This window comes from Mesoplodon bidens (genome assembly GCF_964165515.1).
Source record: "Mesoplodon bidens genome assembly, chromosome: 16".
Classification (NCBI taxonomy): Eukaryota; Metazoa; Chordata; class Mammalia; order Artiodactyla; family Ziphiidae; genus Mesoplodon; species Mesoplodon bidens.
The window spans coordinates 23,720,260-23,745,444 of record NC_138173.1 but is presented as its reverse complement, the minus strand read 5'-3'; the positions used below and the strand labels follow the sequence as shown (position 1 = coordinate 23,745,444).

General features: G+C 38.3%; 1 protein-coding gene across 2 annotated transcripts in view; it reads left to right on the top strand.

Moving 5' to 3' along the window:
- Positions 1-25,185, top strand: part of MRPS28 (mitochondrial ribosomal protein S28) — a 99,800-nt gene that overhangs the window by 34,299 nt on the left and 40,316 nt on the right. The window contains exon 3 of one of the 2 annotated variants that reach the window (XM_081258355.1): positions 20,927-20,970. The exons of the other annotated variant lie outside the window; for it this stretch is intronic. Coding sequence (XP_081114481.1) covers positions 20,927-20,970 — 44 coding nt within the window. The remainder of the gene's footprint in view (positions 1-20,926; positions 20,971-25,185) is intronic. 2 annotated transcript variants of the gene reach the window in all.

The window sequence follows — 25,185 nt, the reverse complement described above, 5'->3', positions numbered from 1 at the left end:
TGTAAACCATGTTTCTTACTTTGTCAGCCATCATTGTCCAGAGATTGTAATGGTGAGGTTAAAGGCAATTATGGAAGATTGTAACCACTGCTGACAAGAAAAGACAAAGTGGCTGGTGCTGGAATGGGATAAAAGCTCAGATTTCTGTGCACCTGGATCTTCTGAGGATCTTCACTCTCTCTTCTGCTCCTAATTAGACTTTCCCCTGGCCACTTGTCTACCTGCTGCTATTCCCAATGTTGTAGACTTTTTCCGTGGCAGAAGCACCCAAGGGAGTTAGTCATGCTTGGCCAAATTTTCTTTTAAGCTCTGCTTCACACTTAGTAATCATAGATACTAGCTTGCCTTGCCTTCCTATATAGGAAGCACACCCAATATGTAGAAGCAAAGCCCCTCCCTATCCAGAATATACAGTTTACTGCATAGTTTATAAAGTTGTTGTTCCCAAATTGTTTACCACAAACCCACTGGACAATAACTCTTTATCATCTTTACTATATGGTTGTAGAAGCTAGCTTTCATTTTCTTTTCCAAATCAGCATATTATCTTTACCTTGCCCTGTGAATATCCATCAGTTTTCCATCTTAAAGATAGTTTTCCTTCCTTCTAATTACTGAAAGTTTGAGCTATCACTTGATTAGATAAATTCTAATTTGGTTTTTGAGAAAATTTAATTTGTCCTTTTTAACTCATGTTTAAGATTTCCCACTATTTTAGAGTGTTTGACGTGTATCTATAGCCCAAGTATAATATTTTCATTTGGTTTAAATGATACAGGGAATATTTACTGCATGGTAACCCTTTTTAAAAATAGCATCTTAAAGCTCTCTTTCTGTGTTGTGAACTCTGCATTTGAATTTCGTGTGCTAATAGTATGTGGTTTTTAAAAAAGCATATTTATCAATACTTGGGTTTTTTTCTTCCGTTACCTATTAGCAGAAAATAAGGAGTTTGTATTCACGATCTGTTTAATTATTATCATTTTTAAAAGCAAGAACTTTCTGATGGATGGGAATATAAAATGCTGTAGCCACTTTGGAAAATAGTTTGGTTGTTCCTTAAATACTTAAAGAGTTACCACATGACCCAGCAGTTCCACTCCCAGGTATATAACCAGAATAAATGAAAACATATGTCTACTCAGAAACTTATAAACAGATGTTCAAAACAGTGTTATTCATAATAGCCAAAAGGTGGGAAGAACCCAAATGCCCACCAACTGATGAAATGATAAGCAAAATGTGTGTATGTATGTGTGTGTGTGTGTGTATGAATATTATTCAGCCATAAAAAGTAATGAAGATACAACTTGCCTGAACTTTGAAAACATTATGCTAAGTGAAATAAGCCAGTCACAAAAGACTACATATTGTATAATTACATGTACATGAAATGTCCAGAATAGGCAAATATATTTAGAGGTAGAAAGTAGATTAGTCATTGCCTAGGGATGGGAGGATGAGGGGAGGGGCTTAAGGAGTTGATGGTTAGGGGTTGTAGAGTTTCTTTTTGGAGTGATGACGATGTTTAAGAATTGATTGTGATAATGGATGCACAACTCTTTTTAGTGAGTACAGTATACTTAAAGCCACTGAAGTGCTTACTTTAAATAGGTGAATTATATGGTATGTGAATTATATTTTACTTTTTTAATAGTCATTTTCATTATAATTCATGATTACATTAGAAACTGACATGGATCTCTTTAATAATAAAAATCTACGTTTTCATAGGCTTCTGCTTTCTTTTCACTCAGTTATGTAGTTAGAAAATCCAGTGTTTACTTGAGAATGGTGGAAAAGGCCAAGTAATATCTTAGAGGCGTTATGACAAGTGTTCACCTCATAAGTACTCTGAAAGGGCCTCTGGGAGCCCAGGTCAAAAGACCATACTGTCTTATGAGAATTGCCCGTACTCAGTGTCTTCTGGAATTCCTTATAAATTTCAGTGGGCACGTGGCCAACAGAACATTCCATTGCCCTACTGGTTTTCAAGGTGTGGTTCTGGGGCTACACGTTAGAATTTGCATTTCTAACCTCCTGTTCCCCTTTGATTTACCCTAACGGGCAATTTTTAAAAGGAGTCACATTGTACCTAAAGTTAGATTTTCATGCTGGCCATGCTTTTTTTATAAAAATAGTGTATTACTCACTTGGCCAACTCTCCCTGCCAGGGAAAGGACCCAAAAGCCTTATGTCACCCGCCAAAAAGCTAGGTGAGGCTCCTCCTCTCTCCCCAAATCAAGTTATTTGGAATCCCGAGCAAATGCAATCACAGAACAATAGTCTTTCCTGAAAAAGAAATGGCAGAGTAAGGGAGTCAGGACACTCAGTTTCTTTCTGTTTTGGTTTGTGAACTTGAGCAAGTCATGCATGGTCTTTGGTCTTCAGTCCCATCATCTTGTAGATCTTTTTACAGCCTTACCAACTCTAAAATCTATGATTTTAATTTGGGGGGAAATGATCTGATTACAGCTGTCAACAAATAGGCATTTAGACACACTGACTGCTTTTATTCATGGTTTCCCAAATTGCAGGCATGCTGATTTTGTAGGACTAATCCCGCTGCCCTCCTCTCCCTTATCATGGCTTCTAAAGGAAAGTCCATTGTTTGTTTATATTAAAGGCAGCATTTTCCCAAAGTTACTATACAGTGCAGTTCACCTCATTTCTTAGCCCAAACAATACATGTGGTGCCACAGAGTCTACTGTCAAATAGCTTTAGTTGCTCCTTTATAAAACAAGCTAAGAGTAGCCCTTGTCACTGCCATGTTAGTCAGAGTATCTCAGCAAATAACCAGAGACTTTATTTATAGCAGTGTATGTTTTGGATTTATAACATTTTATCTGTTATAGACATAGTATATTATTTGCTTGGTTACTTTATAATTGTGATAGTTTCATGCCACCCACCGTAGGTTGTTCTGCAGTGGTTATTCTAACCACAAATTAAGGAGTTATTTTTCTGCGGTTCAGTTATACACAAGAATTATATTGCAAGAGTTGCTGGAGCCCAAGTTCTGTAAACAGTTATTTTGGAAGAAGTCTTTGTCTAACAGACTGACTAGATTGCTGGTACTCAGAACATTAGAGGATGGAGTTTAGATGAGTAAAATGTAACTTGTCAATAAAATTGTTGAATATTGTGCTATAAAATGTCAGGTGAGAATTTGCCAAGTGCTCTCTGTGTTGGTATATGGCAGCAGTCTTTTCAGTAGGACAGAACTGTAGGAATTTTCCTGTGCCTAGAACAGTGATGGTTTATACTTTGGGGGTCATAGGCCCGCTTGAGGATATAGTGAAATCACATTGTGTGTCTAGGAAAGTTCACACACGTGTATACATACACACATTTTGCATGTGATTGTACAGGGTTCACAGATTCCCCCAACACATTCATTAACCTTTAGGGACCCATGAACCTAGGTTAAAAATCCATGATCTGGAAGTCTGGGAGCAAGGTAGATTTTATCTTCTGGGGTCACTAATGGTGATAATTTGGAGGTGGAGCCGTATGTTCTTCACGGCGGTGTATAAGGTGCGCTGGATTTGTTGAAATGTAGAGGCTCTTCCTATGATAAGCGCCATAGGAATGGCATCACACATGCCTGGCTCTCTGGTTTACTGCTGTGTCCAAACATGTATAATAGTAGGTGCTGGGTAAATATTTATTGAATGAATGAAGAGGTCCAAGGAGAAATGTGTTCTGTGGAAGAAGAGCTGACTCCTGTTTCCAGATCACTGTATCTTGTTTCTACCCTTTCTTAATAGCTGATAGTTCAGAAGCAGAATAAGCCAAAATGAGAATGCATCTAGTAACATTACAGAGGATGCATCTGAGCACAAATTTAGTTTTCCTATTTACTTCTCACCTTGCATAACCATAATTTTTCTTTTGTTGGAGATGGCCAAGTTTTCCCTCACTCTGTCTTTTCCATTTCAGACATGACTTTAGTAATTAGAGAAAAGGCAGGATTCATAAAAAGTTTTTGTACTGTTTCTAGTTGTTTTGAAGACCTATAGGATTTCTTGAAATATATTTTTGGCTAAATTTTTAGTTTTATAAATAATGGAAATTTTGCTGTGTGAGATTTTAGTCCAGATTTTTAAGTTCTCTTTCTATATATTAAAAAATAATGGCCCAAACCTAGGCTTAATATTTGCTTTCTTTTTTGAAATTCAAATAGGTATCTAAGATTTCTAAGTTTTTTCTGCTTCCCTGGTGAATGACTTCAAAAGACAATCCTTCCCACATAAATGCCTTTTTTTCCCTTAAATAGGTTTAGTGCATCATCCTCAGTCACCTTTTGAGAAGTAAATGAAGTCACATTGAAGTTTATATATAAATTACACTCTTTTTTTTGTTTTTTTGTACCACAACTAAGAAAGAGAGCTCTTAAATTGATTGACTTAATATAAAAGTCTGGTTCATAGTCTAAGTGATACGAATAATTTCTAAACAGGAAGCTAATGTTTAATGACCATTTGCTATGATCCAGGCAAATGCTTTACATGTATTAACTCATTAACCTTACAGTATTATTATTCCTATTTTATAGTGTTGGCAACTGAGCACAGAGAGGTTGAGTAACTTGTCCAAGGCCCTGAGTCACTCACTCATTAGTAATGTGCAGAACCTGGATTCAAACATTTGGAGTCTGACTGCAGAGCCTATACTCTTAACCACCTCTAGACTGCCTCAAACTCTGTAATTAAGAATGGATAAATGCCAGAGGCAGTCAAGGAAGGCTTCATGAAGGAGATCATATTTGAATTGATTCCTAAAGAATGAGTAGAAGGTCCTTAAGTAGAGAAGAGAAGAAGGCAGAATGTATGGATGCCTAGTAATATGAAAGGGTTGTGTGTTGTGAATAAGGCTGGGAAGGGAAAGTTGCAGGGGATGAGACTAGAAAGAGATTGAACTCAGGTTGTGGATTGACTTGTATTCTGTTCAGAGAGTCTTGGACTTTCCATAACACAAACCCAGAGATTGAGTTTGGGCTGGTTACTTGAGAATCAAGAGGGGAGTTTGTTAAAAAGGCAAATTCCTAAGCCCCATTCTAGGAGATTCTGATTTAGAAAGGTTAGGATGAGGGATAGGGATCTAAGTGGTTCTGCTGTACAGACATGCGTGGGACCTCTGCTGCTGTGAAGAACTATTAGCGGTTTATAAGCAGGGGTGTGACAAGGACAAGATTTTGCTTTAAATGGAAATTATTGAAGCTAGTACAAAATATATTGGACATTTGGAGGCAGAAGGGTCAATTAGGAGGCTATTCTAAAAATTCAGAAAAGAGATAGTAAGATCTTGAATTAAGGGTCTTCCCTGGTGGCACTGTGGTTAAGAATCCGCCTGCCAATTCAGGGAACATGGGTTCGAGCTCTGGTCCGGGAAGATCCCACATGCTGCGGAGCAACTAAGCCTGTGCACTTCAACTACTGAGCCTGTGCTCTAGAGCCCGCAAGCCACAACCACCGAGCCCGTGAGCTGCGACCACTGAAGCCTACGTGCATAGAGTCTGTGCTCCGCAACAAGAGAAGCTGCTGCAATGAGAAGCCCGTGCACCGCAACGAAGAGGAGCCCCCGCTCGCCGCAATTAGAGAAGAAGCCCACAAGCAGCAACGAACACCCAACGCAGCCATAAATAAATAAATAGATAGATAGATAAATAAAGATCTTGAATTAAAACTATGGTATTGTTGATGGTATTGAGGGGACTGAATAAAAAGATATTTCAGAGTAAGAATTGATAAATAAGCAGGAAGGAGACAGAGAAGAGATAGAGGATTATGCTAGGATTTATATAGGCTGAGCAAATGGGTGGACAGTTATGCTTTACCTGAGAGATGAGCGAGATCATTTTGCTATACTAACTTTTACTTATTTAGATATCTGTGCAGTCAACATAATATAAATAGTATATATCAAATTATGTGAGTTGAGGCCAGGCAGACTGTTTAGTATAGGTAACAAAAACTCAAGATATTTAGTAAAGGCTCCAGGGAGAAGGAGCTCAGCAGTTCTGTCAGAAGTCTCTCTCCCCTAGCCAAATGCAGAGAAACTGGAGGGTCAGGTTCAAACATGACCTGTCAGCTTCTTGGGGCAGTGCTGGCCACACTTCTCTCTGCTGTACACTCTTGTTACTTGAGGAAATCTGCCCTCCACCTCTTTGTCTGAGCCCAATTAGTATCCCATCCCCCTACCCAAGTCCTCAGGCAGTGTCTTCAACCTTGATTATCCAACTTGACACCTGCCTACCGGGCACAGAGCGATACGAAATTCCATCAGAAAGCATGTTGCTCATGCACAGCGCTTGTTTCTTGCTTATGCTGAGTGCCTTTTACAGTTACCAACACAACAGCACCTTTAGCTACCCCTGACCACCCAAGCAGTGGTCTGTGGGCAGCCATGTTGAAGCAGTGTGGCCTTTTCCAACTGATTAGACCAGAGTAGGCACCTATACCAAGCTGGAATCAAACCAAGTTCTAACCCCTGGATTTTGGAATTGTGAACAAGGGAAAGGTAATTAGTCTCTTCACATATCTGGGGCTTTAACTTGTAAATTCAAGGGCTAAGAGTAGCCGTATTTTATGCCATGCAGACTGGAGAACACAGAAAGCTGGTTCAAAGGAAGAGAGAATTATGCAGACATGTGGAGTGAAGACAGGTGAGAATCATGAGAGGGTTCACTGCCTGAGTCTCTCATGGCTTCTCAAAGTTTCTCGACCAGCCCTTCTTGAAGTCTGCTCCAGGGTTTCTGAAGGCACCCCTATATCCTTATAATGAATTCATTTTTTCTCTTTCTTCTTAAGCTAGTTTAAGTTAATTTCTGTTTGGGGGAGCTAAGAGTCAGTATCTACACATCAAATGGTTCTTGTTCTTGTTCTCTTTCTTGGTTTTTATTTTTTTATTTTTTTTTATTTTTTTTTTCCCAACACCCCCTCTTTCTTGGTTTTTAAAAGATATGCTACCAGGATGTGCTATCAGGCACACTAGGCCACCATTTTTGAAAGTATTTGGCTTTCAGACAACATCCTTGGATTCAGTGATTCAAAATACAGATCAGGCCTTCATATTTTCAGTTCAGCATATGCATTTGGGTTGAACATTACCAGAATTAGCCATTTAAAGTGGGAAACACAGTGGTGTGAGTTCCAACACAGGTTTTTAAATCCAAGTACATATCCAGTATATCTCTAAACACTTATAATTCAGGGTTCTGGTTTTTAATGTTCTTTTCCTAACTTTTTTCAAATGATTCTTTGATTCTTGCCAAGTTTTATAGACAGTTTTTGAATATAGAGTAAATTGGACTTTATTCAGTATCTTAGTCTCTTCTGGATGCTATAACAAAAATACCGCACATGAGGTGCCTTGAACAGCAAAACTTTATTTCTCACAGCCCTGGAGACCGGGAAGTCACATAATCTAGGCACTAGCAGATTTGGTGTTTGATGAGGATCCACTTCCTGGTTCATAGCAGCCGTCTTCACGTTTTGTTCTCACATGGCAGAAGGTTCAGGGAAGCTCTTTGGGGTCTCTTATTTTTTATTTTTTTATTTAATTAATTTTTTTGGTTGCATTGGGTCTTTGTTGCCGTGGGTGGGCTTTCTCTAGTTGCAGCGAGCGCGGGGGCGAGCGGGGGCTACTCTTCGTTGCGGTGCGCCGGCTTCTCATTGTGGTGGCTTCTCGTGGCAGAGCGTAATCTCTAGGCATGCGGGCTTCAGTAGTTGTGGCTCGCGGGCTCTAGAGAACAGGCTCAGTAGTTGTGGGGCACGGGCTTAGTTGCTCCGCAGCATGTGGGATCTTCCAGGACCAGGGCTCGAACCCATGTCACCTGCATTGGCAGGTGGATTCTTAACCACTGCGCCACCAGGGAAGTCCCTGGGGTCTCTTTTAGAAGGTCACTAACCCCATTCATGAGGGCTCTATCTATCCTTGTGACCTAATCACCTCCCAAAGGCCCCATCTCCAAATACCATCACCTTGTGCATTAGGATTTAACATGAATTTTGGGGGTACATAAACATTCTTTCTATAGCGTTCAGGAATCAAGGGTGCTTTAAATGCATGTATGCAATTTGTCAAAAGTGTTTTTTTTAAGGACATTTACATTGGACTCAAAGAATCATAAATGTATATCTTCAAGATGGAAAATTTTAAGATGCCAAACTAACTCAAACAGGTAATACCTTGGGATAGCCTAGTCAAGGAAGCTTCCTAATAAATATAAAGTAAGATAGAGCATAATAAATAAATAATTATAATAAATAAATAATTATAAATAAATAATTTATTTTAATAATTTATTAATAATAAATAATTGTATTTATTTAACATAATAGATTATTTTATTTTATTTTATTTTGGTGGGGAAGTGTACCATGGTTTATTAATCAGTGCCCTGTTGATGGGCATCTGGATTGTTTGCAGACTTTTTTTTAAAAACTTTTTAGTTTATATTGGAGTATAGCTGATTAACAAGTTGTGATAGTTTCAGGTGCACAGCAGAGGGACTCAGCCATACATATACATGTACCCATTCTCCCCCAAACTCCCCTCCCATCCAGGCTGCCACGTAACATTGAGCAGAGTTCCCTGTGCTATACAGTAGTCCTTGTTGGTTATCCATTTTAAATATAGCAGTGTTTACATTGTCGATCCCAAACTCCCTGACTCTCCCTTCCCCCATCCTTCCCCCCACACCCCGTAACCATAAGCTCTTCCTCTCAAGTCTGGGAGTCCGCTTCTGTTTTGTAAATAAGTTCATTTGTATCATTTCTTTTTAGATTCTGCATATAAGGGATATCATCTGATATTTCTGCATATAAGGGATATCATCTGATATTTCTCTTTCTCTGTCTGACTTACTTCACTCAGTATGACAATCTGTAGGTCCATCAATGTTGCTGCAAATGGCATTATTTCATTCTTTTTAACGGCTAATATTCCATTGTATATATGTACCAGATCTTCTTTATCCATTCCTCTGTCAATGGACATTTAGGTTGCTTCCATGTCTTGGCTACTGTAGTGTCTTGGCTATTGTAAACAGTGCTGCAGTGAACATTGGGGTGTACTTATTGTTTCGACCAAGAACATAATTTATTTTAATGAAAAAATATTGGTCACATTTTTATAGTTAGCATACATGATTATACTGTGCTAATCAAGTATTCTTCTTATGAATTATAAAAAATTACAGCCAGACAAACTGCAGGCTGTTAAATAAATTAGTTTACAAGAATGAAAGTGCTTTATTAGTATATATTATGTTGTTATATAGTACAGTTGAACAACTTGGCTAATTTATATATTTTCATGTTATTTTCTAAGTTCCATTATTTCTTCTTTGAGGCATGAGTTGTATAAAAGTGTATTTTAAATTTCCAAACAAGTAAGAATGTTTTATTATCAATTTCTAGCATAATTGTATTGTGACCAGAGGAAAAATACAAAATTTTTGAAATTTGTTAGAACTTCCTTTTTAGCCCAGTATTTGGTCAATTTTTGTAAATGTTCCATTTTCAAAACAGTTTTAATGGTGGATTTGTCTTTTCTGCTAGTAATTCTTTAACTTTTTACTGTATATAACTTGAGACTGTTTTACCTCTTTCATACAAATTTAGAATTTTCCTATCTTCTAGGTAATTTTCTTCTTTTTTCCCATTATGTAGTGACCCTTTGTGTCTATAGAAATGTTAAAAGAAGCTCAAGTTTTGCAAAACCCAGCTTCAGTGCTCTGTTTAGTCTTTGAGTTCCAGCTCTCTTTTCTTTTTCTGCCTTTCTATAACCAGTTCTAAATTGCTGACTCAGTGATACAATTAAAGAAAACATTTTTTGGTATTTTAACCACTGTGTTTATTTCTTTTTAGCAGGAGCTTTGGTCAGTTTACTTATCCTAACATATCGCTGGATATGGAAGTCTGTTACCTTTATTTTTAATTTAATTGTAATCAAGGTCATTCATGAATATTTGTCTATGTTTATACAAGTTTAGATTTTGAAGAATAAATTAAATCAGAGACATATGGAATGAATTTTTAAATAAGCGCAAAATTTTCCTTAAACTTCTGACATGGTTCTTGCTTGGTATTGATGTTCCATTGACCAATACCATGAGAGATTTAAATGTGGGGAGGCATTCTGGAAGTTATTGAAATGGGGGACTTTTTTTTATTTTTGTGATCATTTATATGCTTAAAGCATCTATCCTCAAGGCAGTTATTTTTCATTAATTAACTTCTTTGCATTCTCAGAATCATTGCAGATATAATTGACATGTAAGATTAAATTCATAAGCATGAAACTAATTATGGTTGTGTGGTGATGAAAGCAATTAAACAAAGCATTTTACTTTTTGACTCCTACTAGACTAGAAATAGTCAGCAACTGCCTGTTCTTTAAAAAGGATATACCTTAAACATATTTTAATTAATAGTATATTATCATTTATGAGGCTACTGTGGGTATGTGGTTTGATTCTGTACCAGAATCTTCTATTGAAAGGACTTCTTTCCTTTGCTAACTGTAAGAATAAGGATAGTACTACTTAGCAAGTTGTTACAGTTGCTTTCATAGGAATATTAGTGAAACGGTACAGTGTAGTGTTTATGAGCACTAGATGGGAAGTCATATTGCCTGGGTTTACTTATTTAACAGTGTAATCTTAAGCAAGTTACTTAATGCTCTGTCCTTTAATTTCTTCACTGTAAAAATAATAGTACCTTAGATAAGTCACTTAGAAGAGTATCTGGACCCTAGAATATCAAACACTTAATTAAAATTGCTATTGTTTTCCCTCTTAGGAATAATTTTTTTTTGGTATCTTTATCTTTTTTTTTAACATCTTTAGTGGAGTATAATTGCTTTGGGAATAATTATTAGGCTGTACATTGATGTAGATTTTGGGAAAAATTCAAATCATATACCTTTTTTAAAGTTTTAATATTAATAAGCTTGTGTATCTTATATATAGCCTATGTCACATGTATACCATCCATGAAGCTTGAATTTATTTACTAGAGACCACTACAGACAGCCTCTGGGTATGTGAAATATCCTCCTGGACTCAAGGATTAGCGATCTCAATCATCTGGTAAGAATTTTCCGTAGAGTCCTGAAAAAGCAGTTCTCTCTCTGTAGAAGTGGTAATGGAGTTTGTGATGTTAGTACTAGTTAGAGAATTACAGTAGTGGTTCTAATAGCAATAGGGGCTAGTGCTTAGTATAGGCAGTATTTATTGAGTTTTTACATAGTACCAGGTCCTGTTCTAGGTGCTTTACATGTAGTTTATCTTCACAGCAACCAATGAAGTGTAGGTACTATTAATATATCAATAATTATTTTTTGGATAGAGAAATGGAGGGACATCCCACTTTACAGGTGCAGAAATTAAGATTTGGAGGGATTATACAAAGTCACACAGCTAGTAATTGGCAGAACCAGAATTTGAACACAGTCCTGTCCCAAAACATGTACATAAACACAGATGCATTTCTGCCAGGATGTTTTTGGCTCAGGGCAATGACATTTCATTCATCTTTGGCACTTGTCGCTTACTTTAGCTACGTTTCTTGGCCAGTTATCAAGCAAACCAATCTTAAGCCTATGGTACTGTCTATTCATAGTCTCCAGTGAATTGTCTTAGAATTCTGTTTTATCCCTGGGTTGGGTTCTTTATTGTTATAATCCCATTACCTTGGGAAGTAGGCATAAAGATAGATGTGTATATACTTGGGACAGTATGCTGTTAATATACAAGCAAAGAAATGCTCACTGCCAGTCTTGCTGATGCCTTGGATCCCTACCTGGATCTTGCCTCCTTACCTGCTCTTTGGCCTCATTCCTGTGGTCTCTAGTGAGTCCTGGCCTGCATTACTTTAGTTCCGTACTGTGAGCCAGTCCCAGTTTCTCTTTGCGCCTAACATAAGCTTTTGAAAAAGAAATATGAGAAATGTGACAGAAAGCAAAACTCCAAAAGACCAGTAATTCAATCAATTAGTCTATTAATATCAAACCAATGGTGATTTTTCTTCTCTTTTCTAGGCACTCTAAATAATGCTTTCTTTGTATTTTAACGCAAAAATCACTTTATTTGGGTAAGCTGGGGTAGGAGGAGTTTTAGCAGGTGACTTTCCAGTTCTCTCTTGACCTGTTCTGTGCCTCTGGAGACAACTGCTGGCCACAGGGAAGAGTGTGGAGCATTCTTCCGCCTTCACTTCCTCAGCTCTTTAGCCCCCATTGAGCTGTGAACAGTGGCTGAGGACAAAAGCTGTATACACTGTACAAACAGAGCACCAAAGCAGCAGTACACTGAGTCATTCTTCGCTCTGTGTGAGAACTGAGGGGGACTCTATTCATTTCCTTTGTGCTGGTGTCTGTCAACAGCGCTGTTTGAGGCAAGGCCTATTGTGCTGGCCAGTGTTTCTTATTGACCTAAGTCTGTGCCTGCTATGTTCCCAGGGTCGAAGTTGCGAGTGAGAGAATGTTTGAAAAGGGGTAATCATAGGCTAAATGCATTTTGCTGCATTGTCATCTGACCTATTAAATCTAAACTGTGGTCTCCGTTAATGCAAACAGGTAATTATATAGTCACAGCTGCAGCTATTGACATCTGGTTACCACCCCCATAGGAAAAAAATATGTTTTTTGTCTGTGTCTAGGTTCTTATATGCTGGACATTAATGATTTTTAACTGAAAATAGATAATGGATTAGGAGGACTAAAAGAGCCGCAAGGTGGGTGCTTTAAAATAGCCTCTGCCACAGCTGTTTGCATATGTTTTCCTTTGATGACACAGTGCATTCCCATGACTCCAGAATGAGTAATCTCCATTCACTTTTAGTTTTTCAGGTGTGTAAGGTAAAGATAATTTTTATGTTTCCATCCCATATAATCCCATCATACTAAGTCACTTTGGAAGGTCTACCTCTGATAACTGTGTCTTGATTGCTTGCCTACTGGTTTTATCCATTGTGTTTCATTGTCCTGATACCCCGGTATAGGACAGTATTTGCAAGAGGTCCACACTCCCCAGTCGGTACAATTCTAAATACAAGTACATTGGAGTGAATTGAGGCTTTATAACTATTAATTATGTTAATAAATGCTGTCTTTTCTAGTTTCTTTCAGTATTCAAAGGAGCCAAAGTTATGAATAAATCAGTCCTGGTACATCACATCCTCAGTGTCCTTTGGAGACAAAATACGTTTATATTAGTAGAAGAAAAAATGTTTAGAAACATGTTCCCACCAACCATGAAAATCCATTTACCACAAGAGCACTCTATACCTGTATTTCATTCACCTCCATAATTCATTATTTTACAGTATTTTAAAAAGCCTAGTAGGTGATTGACTCTGTGGTAGGTATTGGGTCACAATTTAAAAATAAAAATCTGCTGTCTTAGTTTTTCTGATTCACGCTATTACTAGTAGCATTATGAAGTCTGTCAGGATGGAACTGAGGCAGGAGACAGAGTAAAACAGTTTTAAGACCTTGTAACTTCGAGGTTTTTCTGATGCTTTGACATTTCCTGTCTCCTAAATGTTTTGCTGCAGTACGTCTCTAAGTGGGTAGTTACAAATCGCGTTGGGACCATGAGGGGGAAGCACACAGGATGCCTAAGCGCTTGGATTATGCTGCCTTTTGAGCCAGAGTCCTGTGGACTGGGCTCAACCCATGCCTCCTTGCTGTGCACGGCTCCGAGTGTGTTAGGGCTGGGTGCGGTGCGATGTTTGAGATTGTGGTGGTTATTCAGAGGATGGAAATTCATCACGACCTCCTGTATCCTGGTACTGGAGATATAATGATGAATAATAGAAAACTCTTACAGTCAGGGAACTCAGATTAAATGCCTTCTTTTTTTTTTTTTTTTTTTACCATCCTCAATACAAGCACAAGTTTGAAAAAAAATGGCCTTGTGATTGAGTTTAATAGAATAAATGATACAATAAAATATCAAATACTAAATATATTCTGCATTTGAAAACGTGGGCAAAAATGAAGTAATCTTTTTACTTTAAAAATTATATTTCCTGTTAATGTTCCTATGTAAAGTTGGCATATTCTACATGGAACAACACTATGTGAAATTAAAATATTTACTAAAATGCATGCTGGTCACTATCTTAACTCTCAGAAATGAAAACTATTTTCAAATTCTTACAATGAAATTTTTTTACAAGTAATAATTTAAAAAAATTTAGTACTGTTTCATATATAGAATTATTTTGACAGATACCAAGTGTAATCACTTCAAAAGGCTTTTCATATTTGTAAGAAATAACAAACCATATGCCATCTTGTAGAAGCCTTGATTTGGAAAGAACATGGCTCTTGGCCAGCAATTAATTAAGCCACTCTTTTGTTTGACCATATTGTGGTGTTGTATAGGTTTGAAATTTTCTGTCTTCACCAAATAGGAATATTCCTGTGTATCCATGATAGGTATTAGGGAAAGCAGTCAACTTTTGCTGTTATTTTCCTACAGAGTAATGGGAATTATAAGTACAAGTAACTGAAGCACAAGAAGGATTGGGAAAACTATTGGGATAAAATGGGAATATGAATTTGGTACTGGATAGCCGAAAAGTGACCCCTGTCACTTCTGTCGCTTTAAAATTACCTCATTGTTATCAGGAAGGTGGAAGCTGAACATCTGTAGATGTCTATTTGCTACAGAATATAGAGTGAGAGAAGATTACTTAATTATCTGTTGTGTGTAGTGGGATACCCTGTTGTCAAAAAGAGAAAATAATTAGCCTGACCAGTCAATTTCCTGCATTTCTCCTGAATCCAACTCAGATATTCTTAAATTATCTTCAAATACAGATCTTCTCTGATATCAGTTGGTAGGGGCTCATTTAGGATACTCAGTCTTCCTCTCATCATGCGACTTCACTTGCTTCTCATTAGAGCAGAATTAACTTTTTATTCAGGATATAGTAGTTAAACAGAGTTATGGGCTTGGGTCTAAAGATTGCAATCAGGGAAGGCTGGCCTCAACAGAGAGCTTCCTTTCACCCATTTTGACCATTGTCACTGCTTCCCCTCATTCATCCTCATTGCTGTTGATCTTAGCAAGAGACCCAGAGACACTATTGCTTTGCTTACAAATAAGGTTTTATGTTTGATCTTTTTCATTTTGTAAAAGATAAAGCACCTAAGTCTTAAAAGGGTGCTTTCTTTTTTTAATGAACAGCAGTGGCTCTGGGAATTTCAAAAGCTCTATAATGTTTTGTTCATATGGTAAAAAGGATTCACAACAGACATTGTGATCCGAATACTTGTTTTCTTTCTCTTAATGGAAAATTATTTCCCTGAGGTTAAACATGATTAAACTGTAGAAGTCTTCTGCACTTTACTGCAAACCCTAACAAATAAAACCAAACTCCACTTATATTTGGAGTGGCTTCCTGAACCCTAGCCTTAGATATTGAGTTTCTTCTTTACGGTAAGTACTGGTAGCAATTACTGTACCGTGGTTACCTGCACGCAGCCACCCACGCACCCTGCTGTGCACTGCCTACAGTCTGGCACTTATCTTTATCTTTGGGAAGAGTGAAAGCATATCAAAGTGCTTCGCAAATAATTGTAAGTGGGTGCAGTACAGAGAGGGTTAACCATCAGGCATTTTCAGTGGCTTAATTAAGCTCTGGCAAAGAGCCAGGATCAGTAGAAAATGGGACAACCGCAGAAACCAGTGGGTTTCAGCATCTTGGCAAGGTCTGGAGCATTCAGCAGCAGTCTGTGCTTGTGCCTACCTGTTGTGGGAAAGTGAGAGGCTGTCCAGACGAGGGACAAAAGCAGCCAGGCATTTTCCCATCCAGCTTTCCTTTTGTATTTGTCTCTTTAAAAAGGAGGCAAGAGTACCTGTGATCCAGCAGACTGTAGTGGTTCACTGCACTGTGCTTTGCACCGTGCAAGGAGGGGCTAGTTTAAACCCCCTGAGGAAAGCCCTGTCACCTCTCTGAGGCTGCACTGTGTGGAAAGCAGTCTTCCCTGTAAAACAGGATGTTGTCAGGACTTGAGGTTTGGGAATGATCCATGGGGAGATTTGGCAATGTTGAGAAGCTTCAATCAGTCAATGTTTATTTAGCCTCAGTGTTTTTTCAAGAAAAGAAAGTACTAGAGTTTTATTGTAGTTGTTATTGATAAAATTAATATTGATCATAAGATTATGAACCTTTGAAATAAAATATCATTGTCAACGTGTATTATTTTTAAAAACATACCGTAGTTTTGTGAAGTGTACAAATCTACACTTTACCAAGGATTGTAATTAAATACTTTCTGCTTCTCTTTTTAGCTAAAATAAATTGATTTGCTATTTGAATGATTCATAACTCTTTTAGGACTAAAGCTTCTAATCTTTCCTTTATACCAAAAACCCATATTGTAAATGTGCTTGAATTTCTTTCTGCCAAAAAAGTTTTCTGGGCAGAATTATTTCAGTTAGGGGAAACCACTTTGCATTAGACACCTCCTTCTGGCCCATTTATTTAGAATTGTACCGTTTCATCTTTCAGGATGAAACCCAACTTTAAAAAACTAACTATAACAAAAATATAACAAAATCTTGTATATCTTAGAGAAAGCTGCATTGTTTTTTTATTTAGAAAAGCCAATTTTCCTATAATTATTAAAAATAGGTTTTTCAGCAATAAAAACAAAGTATTGATACATGCTAAAAAATTAAAAATAATAAAATTAAAAAAAAATTAAAATTAAAATAGGTAGAATACATCCCTGGGAGTAACAATTCTATTTTTTTTTCATGTTCTATAGCCTTTGTGTATTAATAACAGTATTTTGGAGCTGATTTGGTTTTACAATTAAAGTCAGATTAACAGTAGAATGTCATTAGTTCAATAATCTTTGCTGCAGTTAACATAATCCTGTACACTCTAATATTTTATAAGCTCACATGTGAAAACAGGAAAGAATTTCATTTTAAAATCTGTTGTGTAGCTCCAGCTGTTAAAGGGCTACTGCCATTGTCTATACCACACATTTATTTTGGTACTCGTTCATAGATGGGCTTGTATTATTTATTTAACTCTCCAAACTAGATTGTAACCCCATATCTGTCTTTAAGGCAGTGTTGGACAAAGGCTTAGAGTGAGCCCTTATTAACTGCAGTTGTGGAATTTGCTTGATTCAAGTGAGTTGAGCAGATCAAAACTAGTTTGGGTATACTTGGGGGTTAAATTTGAAACATTTCTTACAAGACCTAAGAAAAATTCACCCTGACTTTTTATACCAGCAGAATCCAGTGTCTGTAGTTTTGAGCACACGTCAACGTTTGTGAGTGTTTTAGCTGTGTGGACAGAGTGGAGCAGCGGGGCAGCTGCCACTCTCTATGTCAGTTTCTGTTGATACACACCCATCAGCATAGTCTCTGTTTCCCCCCCCCTTTTTTTTTTTTTTGTAAATGTCTTTAACAACTTGTTGGTGTACCAATCAAAATTAGTTAGCAATAAAAATCATTTTTTAAATAGCCTTTGAGTTCCTCTGAATCTCAACATTTTCTCCTTCACTCACGGATCTCTTTTCATATTATGCTATCTGGGGGAGATTTGCAAAAGTGATGATAACAAGTTTTTCTTGTAGCTCTTGCTTTGAAAATATTGCAAAAGATAAAGACATTGTAATGCAGCATGGATGAACCCTAAAAACATTATGCTAAGTGAAAGAAGCCAGTCGCAAAAGACCACATATTGTGTCATTCTCTTTATATGAAACGTCCAGAATAGGCAAGTCCACAGAGACAGAAGGTAGATTTGTCATTGCGAGGGGCCAGGAGAGGGGGAAATGGGGAGTTTCTGCTAATGAGTGCAGTGTTTCTCTTTGGGGTGATAAAAATGTTCTGAAATTAGGTGTGACCATAGTGGCACTAAATGAATATACTCCGTGAATATACTAAAAATCTGAATATACTCTTTGAATACACTAAAAACCATTGAATTGTATACTTTAAATGGGTAAATTTTATGATATGTAAATTATAGCTCAAAAGCTGTTTTAAAAAGCTGTAATAATGGGAAATATTGTAGATTAAAAAATTATTAATATTCTATGCTTATAGTTAACCTCTCCCAAAGTACTCCACTTTAGCATAGTAAATATAAGTTGTATGTGAACTAAACCATTAGCCTAGCTTGTAATAATACTGACAATATAGCAGTTAATCTGTACAGTCCTGAAAGTTGACCATTTAAAAGACTTTTTGTGTTCTTGGACCACATCATTATCAGCAGAGTTAAAATGCATTCATTCAGCAAATATTTGTTGACTTTCTACTATATTCCAGGTACGGTCCTACATGTTAAAAACACAGAGATGACCAGAGCATAGTTTTTACCCTCCAGAGTCTCACCATTAGGAGGGTGGACAGACAAAAGCAAAAGCATACCTAACGTGTGACAGTGTCATCATACTCGACATCCTAGAGTGGGTTTTGGGAATGCTGTGTCTACCTCAAAGCACTTGGGAAGTTTCTTTGAGAATAGGAGTTTGGTCTAATTGGAGGAAAAAGACAATGGGCCAGAGAGATGAAGGCTTCTAGGCAGAGCGAATGAATGGCTCATGCCAAGGCCCAGGGGACAAAGGGAAAACAAAACAAGCCCAGACAATTCAAGAACTGCAAGTGGCCCAGGTCTCATCTGAGGTCAGAGTTCATGTGGTGGGAGCTGCCACATGAGGCCAGCTGCGCCAGGAAGGCAGGCAAGGGTCCTAGTACCAAGGGCCTGATAGGCTTTGCTAAATTCTCAAAAGAACAGTTCTTAAGAACTGTTCATTTGTTATACATTTGTTAATTTATAATCACTCAATTTAAGTGCAGAAACGCAGTATTCAGTTCAGCCTTTCATTTTTTAGACCAAGGGCCAGAGAACTTTGTTCAAACTAGGACTGACACCTAGAACTCTTCTGAGTCCCATTCCAACAGGTTTGGTCCTGTATCACTTGCCTTTGGAAAATCAGAGGCTGAAAGGTTTAGTAACCCTCAGTAAATGTTAGCTATTCTTAATTTTCAGAAACATTTCTAATACTGTCCAGTAATAACTAAGAAGTACTGAAAAATTGTCATCTTTACACATCAAAAGTCAACTTTACCCATAGAACAAATGTTTCGACGAAAACCTTTGTTTCAAAATTTGATTAGAAGCATAGATTTATAAAGTATATGACTGTTTTTGTTTTAAGCCACTAAGTTTTGGAGTGGTATCTTACATAGAAAAAGATGACTGGCATAGATTCTAGTACCTGAAAGTAGAATAATGATATAAAAATAACCCAAGAATGTGACTTTGGCTTTGGGACCAGGCAGTGGGTGGAAGCTGTATGAACCTTGACATGTTAGCAGGAGCCTAAGGGGCATCAAGGAGACTGTCAGTGAGGGATTAGATGTTACTGGAAGTTGGGGGAAAGGGTATCTTTGTTGTAAAGTGGAGGAAATTTGGCAACATAATCACAATAATATGGAAAATTGAAAATGTACCTAATGAACTAGGTGACCTAGATAAGGAGCTTTCCAGGCAGAGGTTAAAGGTGCCCGCTGGCTTCTACCCTTTATAATAAAATGAGAAGAGAGATAAGCTAAAATACAAGATGCTAACTCTAAAATCAGCCAGGACTTGCTGGGTTCAAAAATAAATTTATTTTCTTGTTCTTTGCCTCTCCAGATAGTAGATGATTCTAAAATTAAGAAATGGCTTATGGGCAAAGGTGAAATCCAAGGGTGCTGTCAGGGAAACATGGTCTAAAGATGAAGTCAAAGATGTCACTGTAAAACCCTTTACCCAGACCTCAGAATGATTTAATAAGGAGGTATCTTATACACCCTTTCAAATAGACAAAAGGTCCTCTTAAAATCTAAAGGGTGTGCCTCACTGATCTTCTTTCATTAAATAGATTAAATAGACCTTCTAATATTCTTAAGAACATTATTGGTAACAGTTTTAAAGTTAGAGAAGGGCTTATCTCAACAAGATTTGTGGGTGTGACTTCGCTTTGGTCTAATGGAGTGAATCCAGTATTACTCAGAAAACTCACAAAATTTTTAAGAGAACTGTATTGGAGGAGACGCTGTTAGCTGTGACTAAAAGGGACAAAGACTGTCTAAAATGAAGAGGTGTTTGGACTCCTGGATTTCTAAGGGGAGGAAGCAGGCTTTGAAAACTACTATTCCACTGCAAATGCAGGCTACCTTTTATGAAAAAGGAAACATAGTTCAGAGGATGGAACCAAGAACCCAGAGGGCAGAGAAGAGCCCTAGAGAGTCATTCCCAGATAGTGGGACTAAGCCTTAATCAAGCAACTGGCAAGATTGACTGGCTTTCGGAGTTGTTATGGGCCAGAACCTGCTATGTGCCTCCTTTTTCCCCCCTTTTTAGGACAGAGGGTCTAGAGCAGTTATCTTATGCCTGTCCCACCAGTGTATGTTGGGTATTTATGCATAGAGGTGTGTACTTTGTTTTTTTAGTTTATAGGGCTTTATATCAAGAGGAATGGCAATAAAGGATCTGTTCCCATGGAACCACACTAAAGGTGTCTCATTTGCACCTGGACTTGATTTAGATCATGAGATCTTGGACTTTGAGCCTTAGCCTGATGCCACCTTACTAAATGAGACTTTGTGGAGATCTTGGGAGGAGGGAATGTGTGTATTTTGTTTGTGAGGGGAAAGTAAATAATTTGTGGGCAGCATCAGACTGTGCTGATTTTTAAGCATATCCACAAATTCTCTGATGCTCCTCCAATCTAGAGGTGGAGTCTAATTCCCTTCCTTTTGAATATAGGCTTGCCTTACAGTACTCACTTTTCACAAATGGAATGCAGTGGAAGTGACTGAGGAAGTGACATGATTTCTGAGGCTAGGTCATAAGACGATTCTACCTCGCTTTCTCTTTTGGAATTTAGCTGCTGTGCTGTGAGGGATCCCAGACCGCATGGAGAGGCCAAAGGTAGGTGGTGTTCTGGGTGACAGCCCCAGCTGAGGTCCCAGCCACATCTAGTGTCATGTGCCATGCCTGTGTCTGAGGAAGCGATGTGGGGAACCCTGGGTGAGAACTGCTAGCTAGTTTGGGGTTGGTAAGTTGCTTGGTCAGAGTGGTTATGAGTTTTGTCTTGTTTGGCAGTTAATCTTTTTTTTTCTTTTTTCAATCCTTTAATTGAAGAATACCATTCATAAAGAAAAGTGTACCGATCCTATGTATACAGCCCAGTTATCCCGAAGTGAACACACATGTAACCATCACCCAGTTTAAGAAATAGGAAACTACTAGGGACTTCCCTGGCGGTCCAGTGGTTAGGACTCTGTGCTTTCACTGCAGGGAGCCCGGGTTCGATCCCTGGTCTGGGAACTAAGGTTCTGCGTGCCAGCATGGCGTGGCCAAAAAAAGAAAAAAAGAAATAGGAAACTACTGGTACCTCAGGTGCCTCACATGTGCCCGCACCCAATCACTACCTCCTCTCTCCTTTACACAGGTCATCCCCATCCTGATATCCAATGCCAGAGATTAATTTGGCTGCTTTTTACCTTTACTTAAGTGGAATCATAGAGTAGGTGGTTTTTTTGTCTGGCTTCTTTTGCTAGCCTGTTGAGATGACCATATTCCTGTGTGTGACGGTAGTGTATGCATTTTTGTCACTGGACAGCAGTGTACTAATGGAATTGAGACCTCACTGTCCTCTGCAGCAGCAGGAGAGTTATGCATACTGCTTGTGTCATGGAATATGCAAGCAGAGTGGCACTGTATTTTTTTAAAGCAAGAGAAAACCGGCTGCAGCCTGCTGAGTGCAAGCAGCTGCTGCTTGATGTCTTCCACTGTGAGAGCACCTTTCTGACAGGTTCTCAGGCTCAAGTCTGAGGTCAGAACAGGATTAAGACAGGAACCCACTTTGCACTGACAGCTGCTCCGTTAGTCAGTGCACTGACTTCAGCTCCATGGCTTCCAAGGAATGTTTAATTAATTTTCTCACTACCAAAAGTTATCTCTGAGAAAGCTGTAATCATGTGTTTTAACTGGGTGGTGTTTTTTTTTTTGTAATCGGTTATCATTTTCCGACAAATCCGATGAAATTTTTGTCCCTAAAGCTCTTGGATGCTTTACCTAACACAAATTTATCAAATGTATCCAATTGTGAATGTTACTATCCAGTCTTCTCTTTATTATTATCCAGGAATAGATCATTTGCTTTGCAGACCTAGGCAGCTCTCAAGAGACACCCAATCATCCATCGTATTGAACAGCTGGTTCCCTGTAGCAGAGAAACTGCTCATGGGAAATAAGGAACTCTGTTGAGGGTGTGGGACCCTTCCCTATGTGGAGGACCCAGATACAAGGATGTAGGAAGAACTGAGCTAGTGAGGACAGGGATGCATCTGCTGTTGCTCTTTCTCTGATGGTTATGTGGAGATGAAATTCCAGACCATTTGGATCTTGGCACCAGAATGCTTCATAGGAAGAACATTTCTACCTCTGCACAAAAGCTAATGTCATTCTCTTGCCAGATAGAATACAGTGACATTTCTGTTTCCAGTGGAAATATGTTTGTTCCTATTCTCTATTTATTTGGTACACAGCTCATTGATGATGAGCTTAATTTTGGAAGGCCAGGGTAGGAAGAGAAAGAAAATAGGCTTACTAGAAAGTTAGTTTCTTTCTAATATACCATGTTAAGTCCATCATGATGATACCCCTCAATCTATATGAATAAAATTGTTTCTATCTAGCTATGATCTAGAAACCACTGAGAATATTCCAGCAAGTTTTGAAAGGGGGTGTTTTTGAATGGTTTGATTTAAAATATGGACAATGTAATACATAAAATTCACTTAGGGGAATAAGCATTTATTTTCCAAAGTTGATAAAGTAGGTTCTGTGAGATCTGTATTACTACCAAAAGTGCAATATCTTATGTACCAAGACGTTTTCAGCACTTAGAATTCTTCAGCTGCAATTAACAGAAAGACCCACTTTAACTGTCTTAAACACTAAGGAAATTTATTAACTAAAATAACAAGGAATTCAGAGGTAGGACAGTTGTAATTTAGTTGTGATAAGTGCCCTGGGTCCTCCTCTTTGTAACTCTCTAGTCTAGACTAGCCCTCCTCTCCATATAAGTTTGTACTCAGGCTGATCCCTTTATGGTTGCAAAATAGTGGTGACAATGCCAGGTATCACATCCAGAATTGACAACTTAAAGATGCAGAAAAGGGGGTATTTCTTTCTTGTGTCTCTTTTTTTTTTTAATTTTTGTTTATTTATTGGCTGCGTTGGGTCTTTGTTGCTGCGTGTGGGCTTTCTCTAGTTGCGGCGAGCAGGGGCTACTCTTCGTTGCGGTGTACGAGCTTTGGGCGGGGGCTACTCGGCTTCTCATTGAGGCGGCTTCTCTTGTTGCAGAGCACGGGCTCTAGGCGCGCGGGCTTCAGTAGTTATGACTCACGGGCTCAGTAGTTGTGGCTCGCGGGCTCTAGAGTGCAGGCTCAGTAGTTGTGGTGCACAGGGCTTAGTTGCTCCGCGGCATGTGGGATCCTCCCGGACCAGGGCTCGAACCCCTGTCCCCTGCATTGGCAGGCGGAGTCTTAACCACTGCGCCACCAGGGAAGTCCCCTTGTGTCTTTTAAGAGTAAGAAAACTTTCCCAGAAGTTCCCCTGCAGATATTCGTCTGTATGTTATTGGTTGGAATTTCATCACATGCCAAGATACAAAGCAATCATTGACAGGGGGAGAGACCACCATGACTGATTCAGACTTGTCAGGATCTGCTAGGCTGGCTGCAAAATTTGCAGGATTCACTGCAAAGTGATAATGTGATGCCCAAGCCAGGGACAAGGAAATTAATCTTCCCTTCCCATGGTCCCACAACCCTAATTCACCATGGAGGGCAACCCAAGGAGATTGCTGCCTGTGTGCCAGGATGCACAGAGGAATTATGCCCTAAAGTCCTGAGGCACATTGTATATAAAGAATTAACTTCTATACATATAGCTGATTCACTCTGTTATACAGCAGAAACTAACACAACATTGTAAAGCAGTTATACTCCAATAAAGATGTTAAAAAAGAATTAACTTCTTATGATCCCTGGGAGAATTGATAAAATAGTCATTCAAACCATTGTCTGTAGGGCTTCTGTCTCTGGCTGAACCCCAGTTGAGAAAGGCTGCTAGAGGGTCCACTGAAGACCAGCGGCTTTGTTACTGTTTCATCCAAACTACCTAAAAATAAAGATCAACACCAAAATATTAGATAAGCAAATGTCCTATTGGTAATATGAGTATTGTATGAAATATGAAAACCTTTTTAGTTGTACCCTTGGGGTGAAGGAGTGAGATCTAAAAGATGAAATACGGAAATACTAGTCAATGGTCACATCCAGTATTTTATTTTTAGCTGGTGATTCTGTTAAGCCAGCCTCCCTCGCATCCCGGAGACTTGGTGTTTATTGGCAAATCATTTTCCCATCAACAAAGTCACAAAAAATGATTTTCTGTCATGTGAGGGGAGCAACAATTACTGTGAACCAACCTTCAAGTAGGTATATTATGCCAAGAACTATAATATACATATTAATTATGCCATATAATATTTGGTCATAAGAGATACCTGGGAAGGTACAATTCAAGATAGTATTTATTGAAATATAATCATGGTGACAGCACCAGTCCCTCAGAGTGTTAAAATTTAGAGCTCTGTTTTTGCTTCCAAAGTTCAGGCAAACCACTACTTTATGCTGTATCACTGATGTAATTATCTTTACTCCACTAATAATTGTCAGACACATGCATGCTACTTGATTTCCCACTCTCTACCAACTCAGGATAACAAAATAAATACCAGCTACCAAAACTAGACCAAAGTGTCACAAGAAAAGAGAACTACAGACAATATCTCATGAACTGGGATGTAAAAATCCTTAATGAAAGGCTAGCCATCCAAAAGTAATTTTTTTAAAGGAGTAATACGTCCTGACTCAAGTGGAGTTTTTTCTGGGAATGTAAGTTCACTCAGTGTAATTTATAATATTAATAGAATAATATTATCAGACACAGAGCATTTGACAAAATTCAACACACATTCATTAATTAACATTCAGCAAACTAGGAATAGCAGGGAACTTCTTCAACCTAATACAGGCATCTGTGAAAAACCTACAACTAAGATCAAACTTA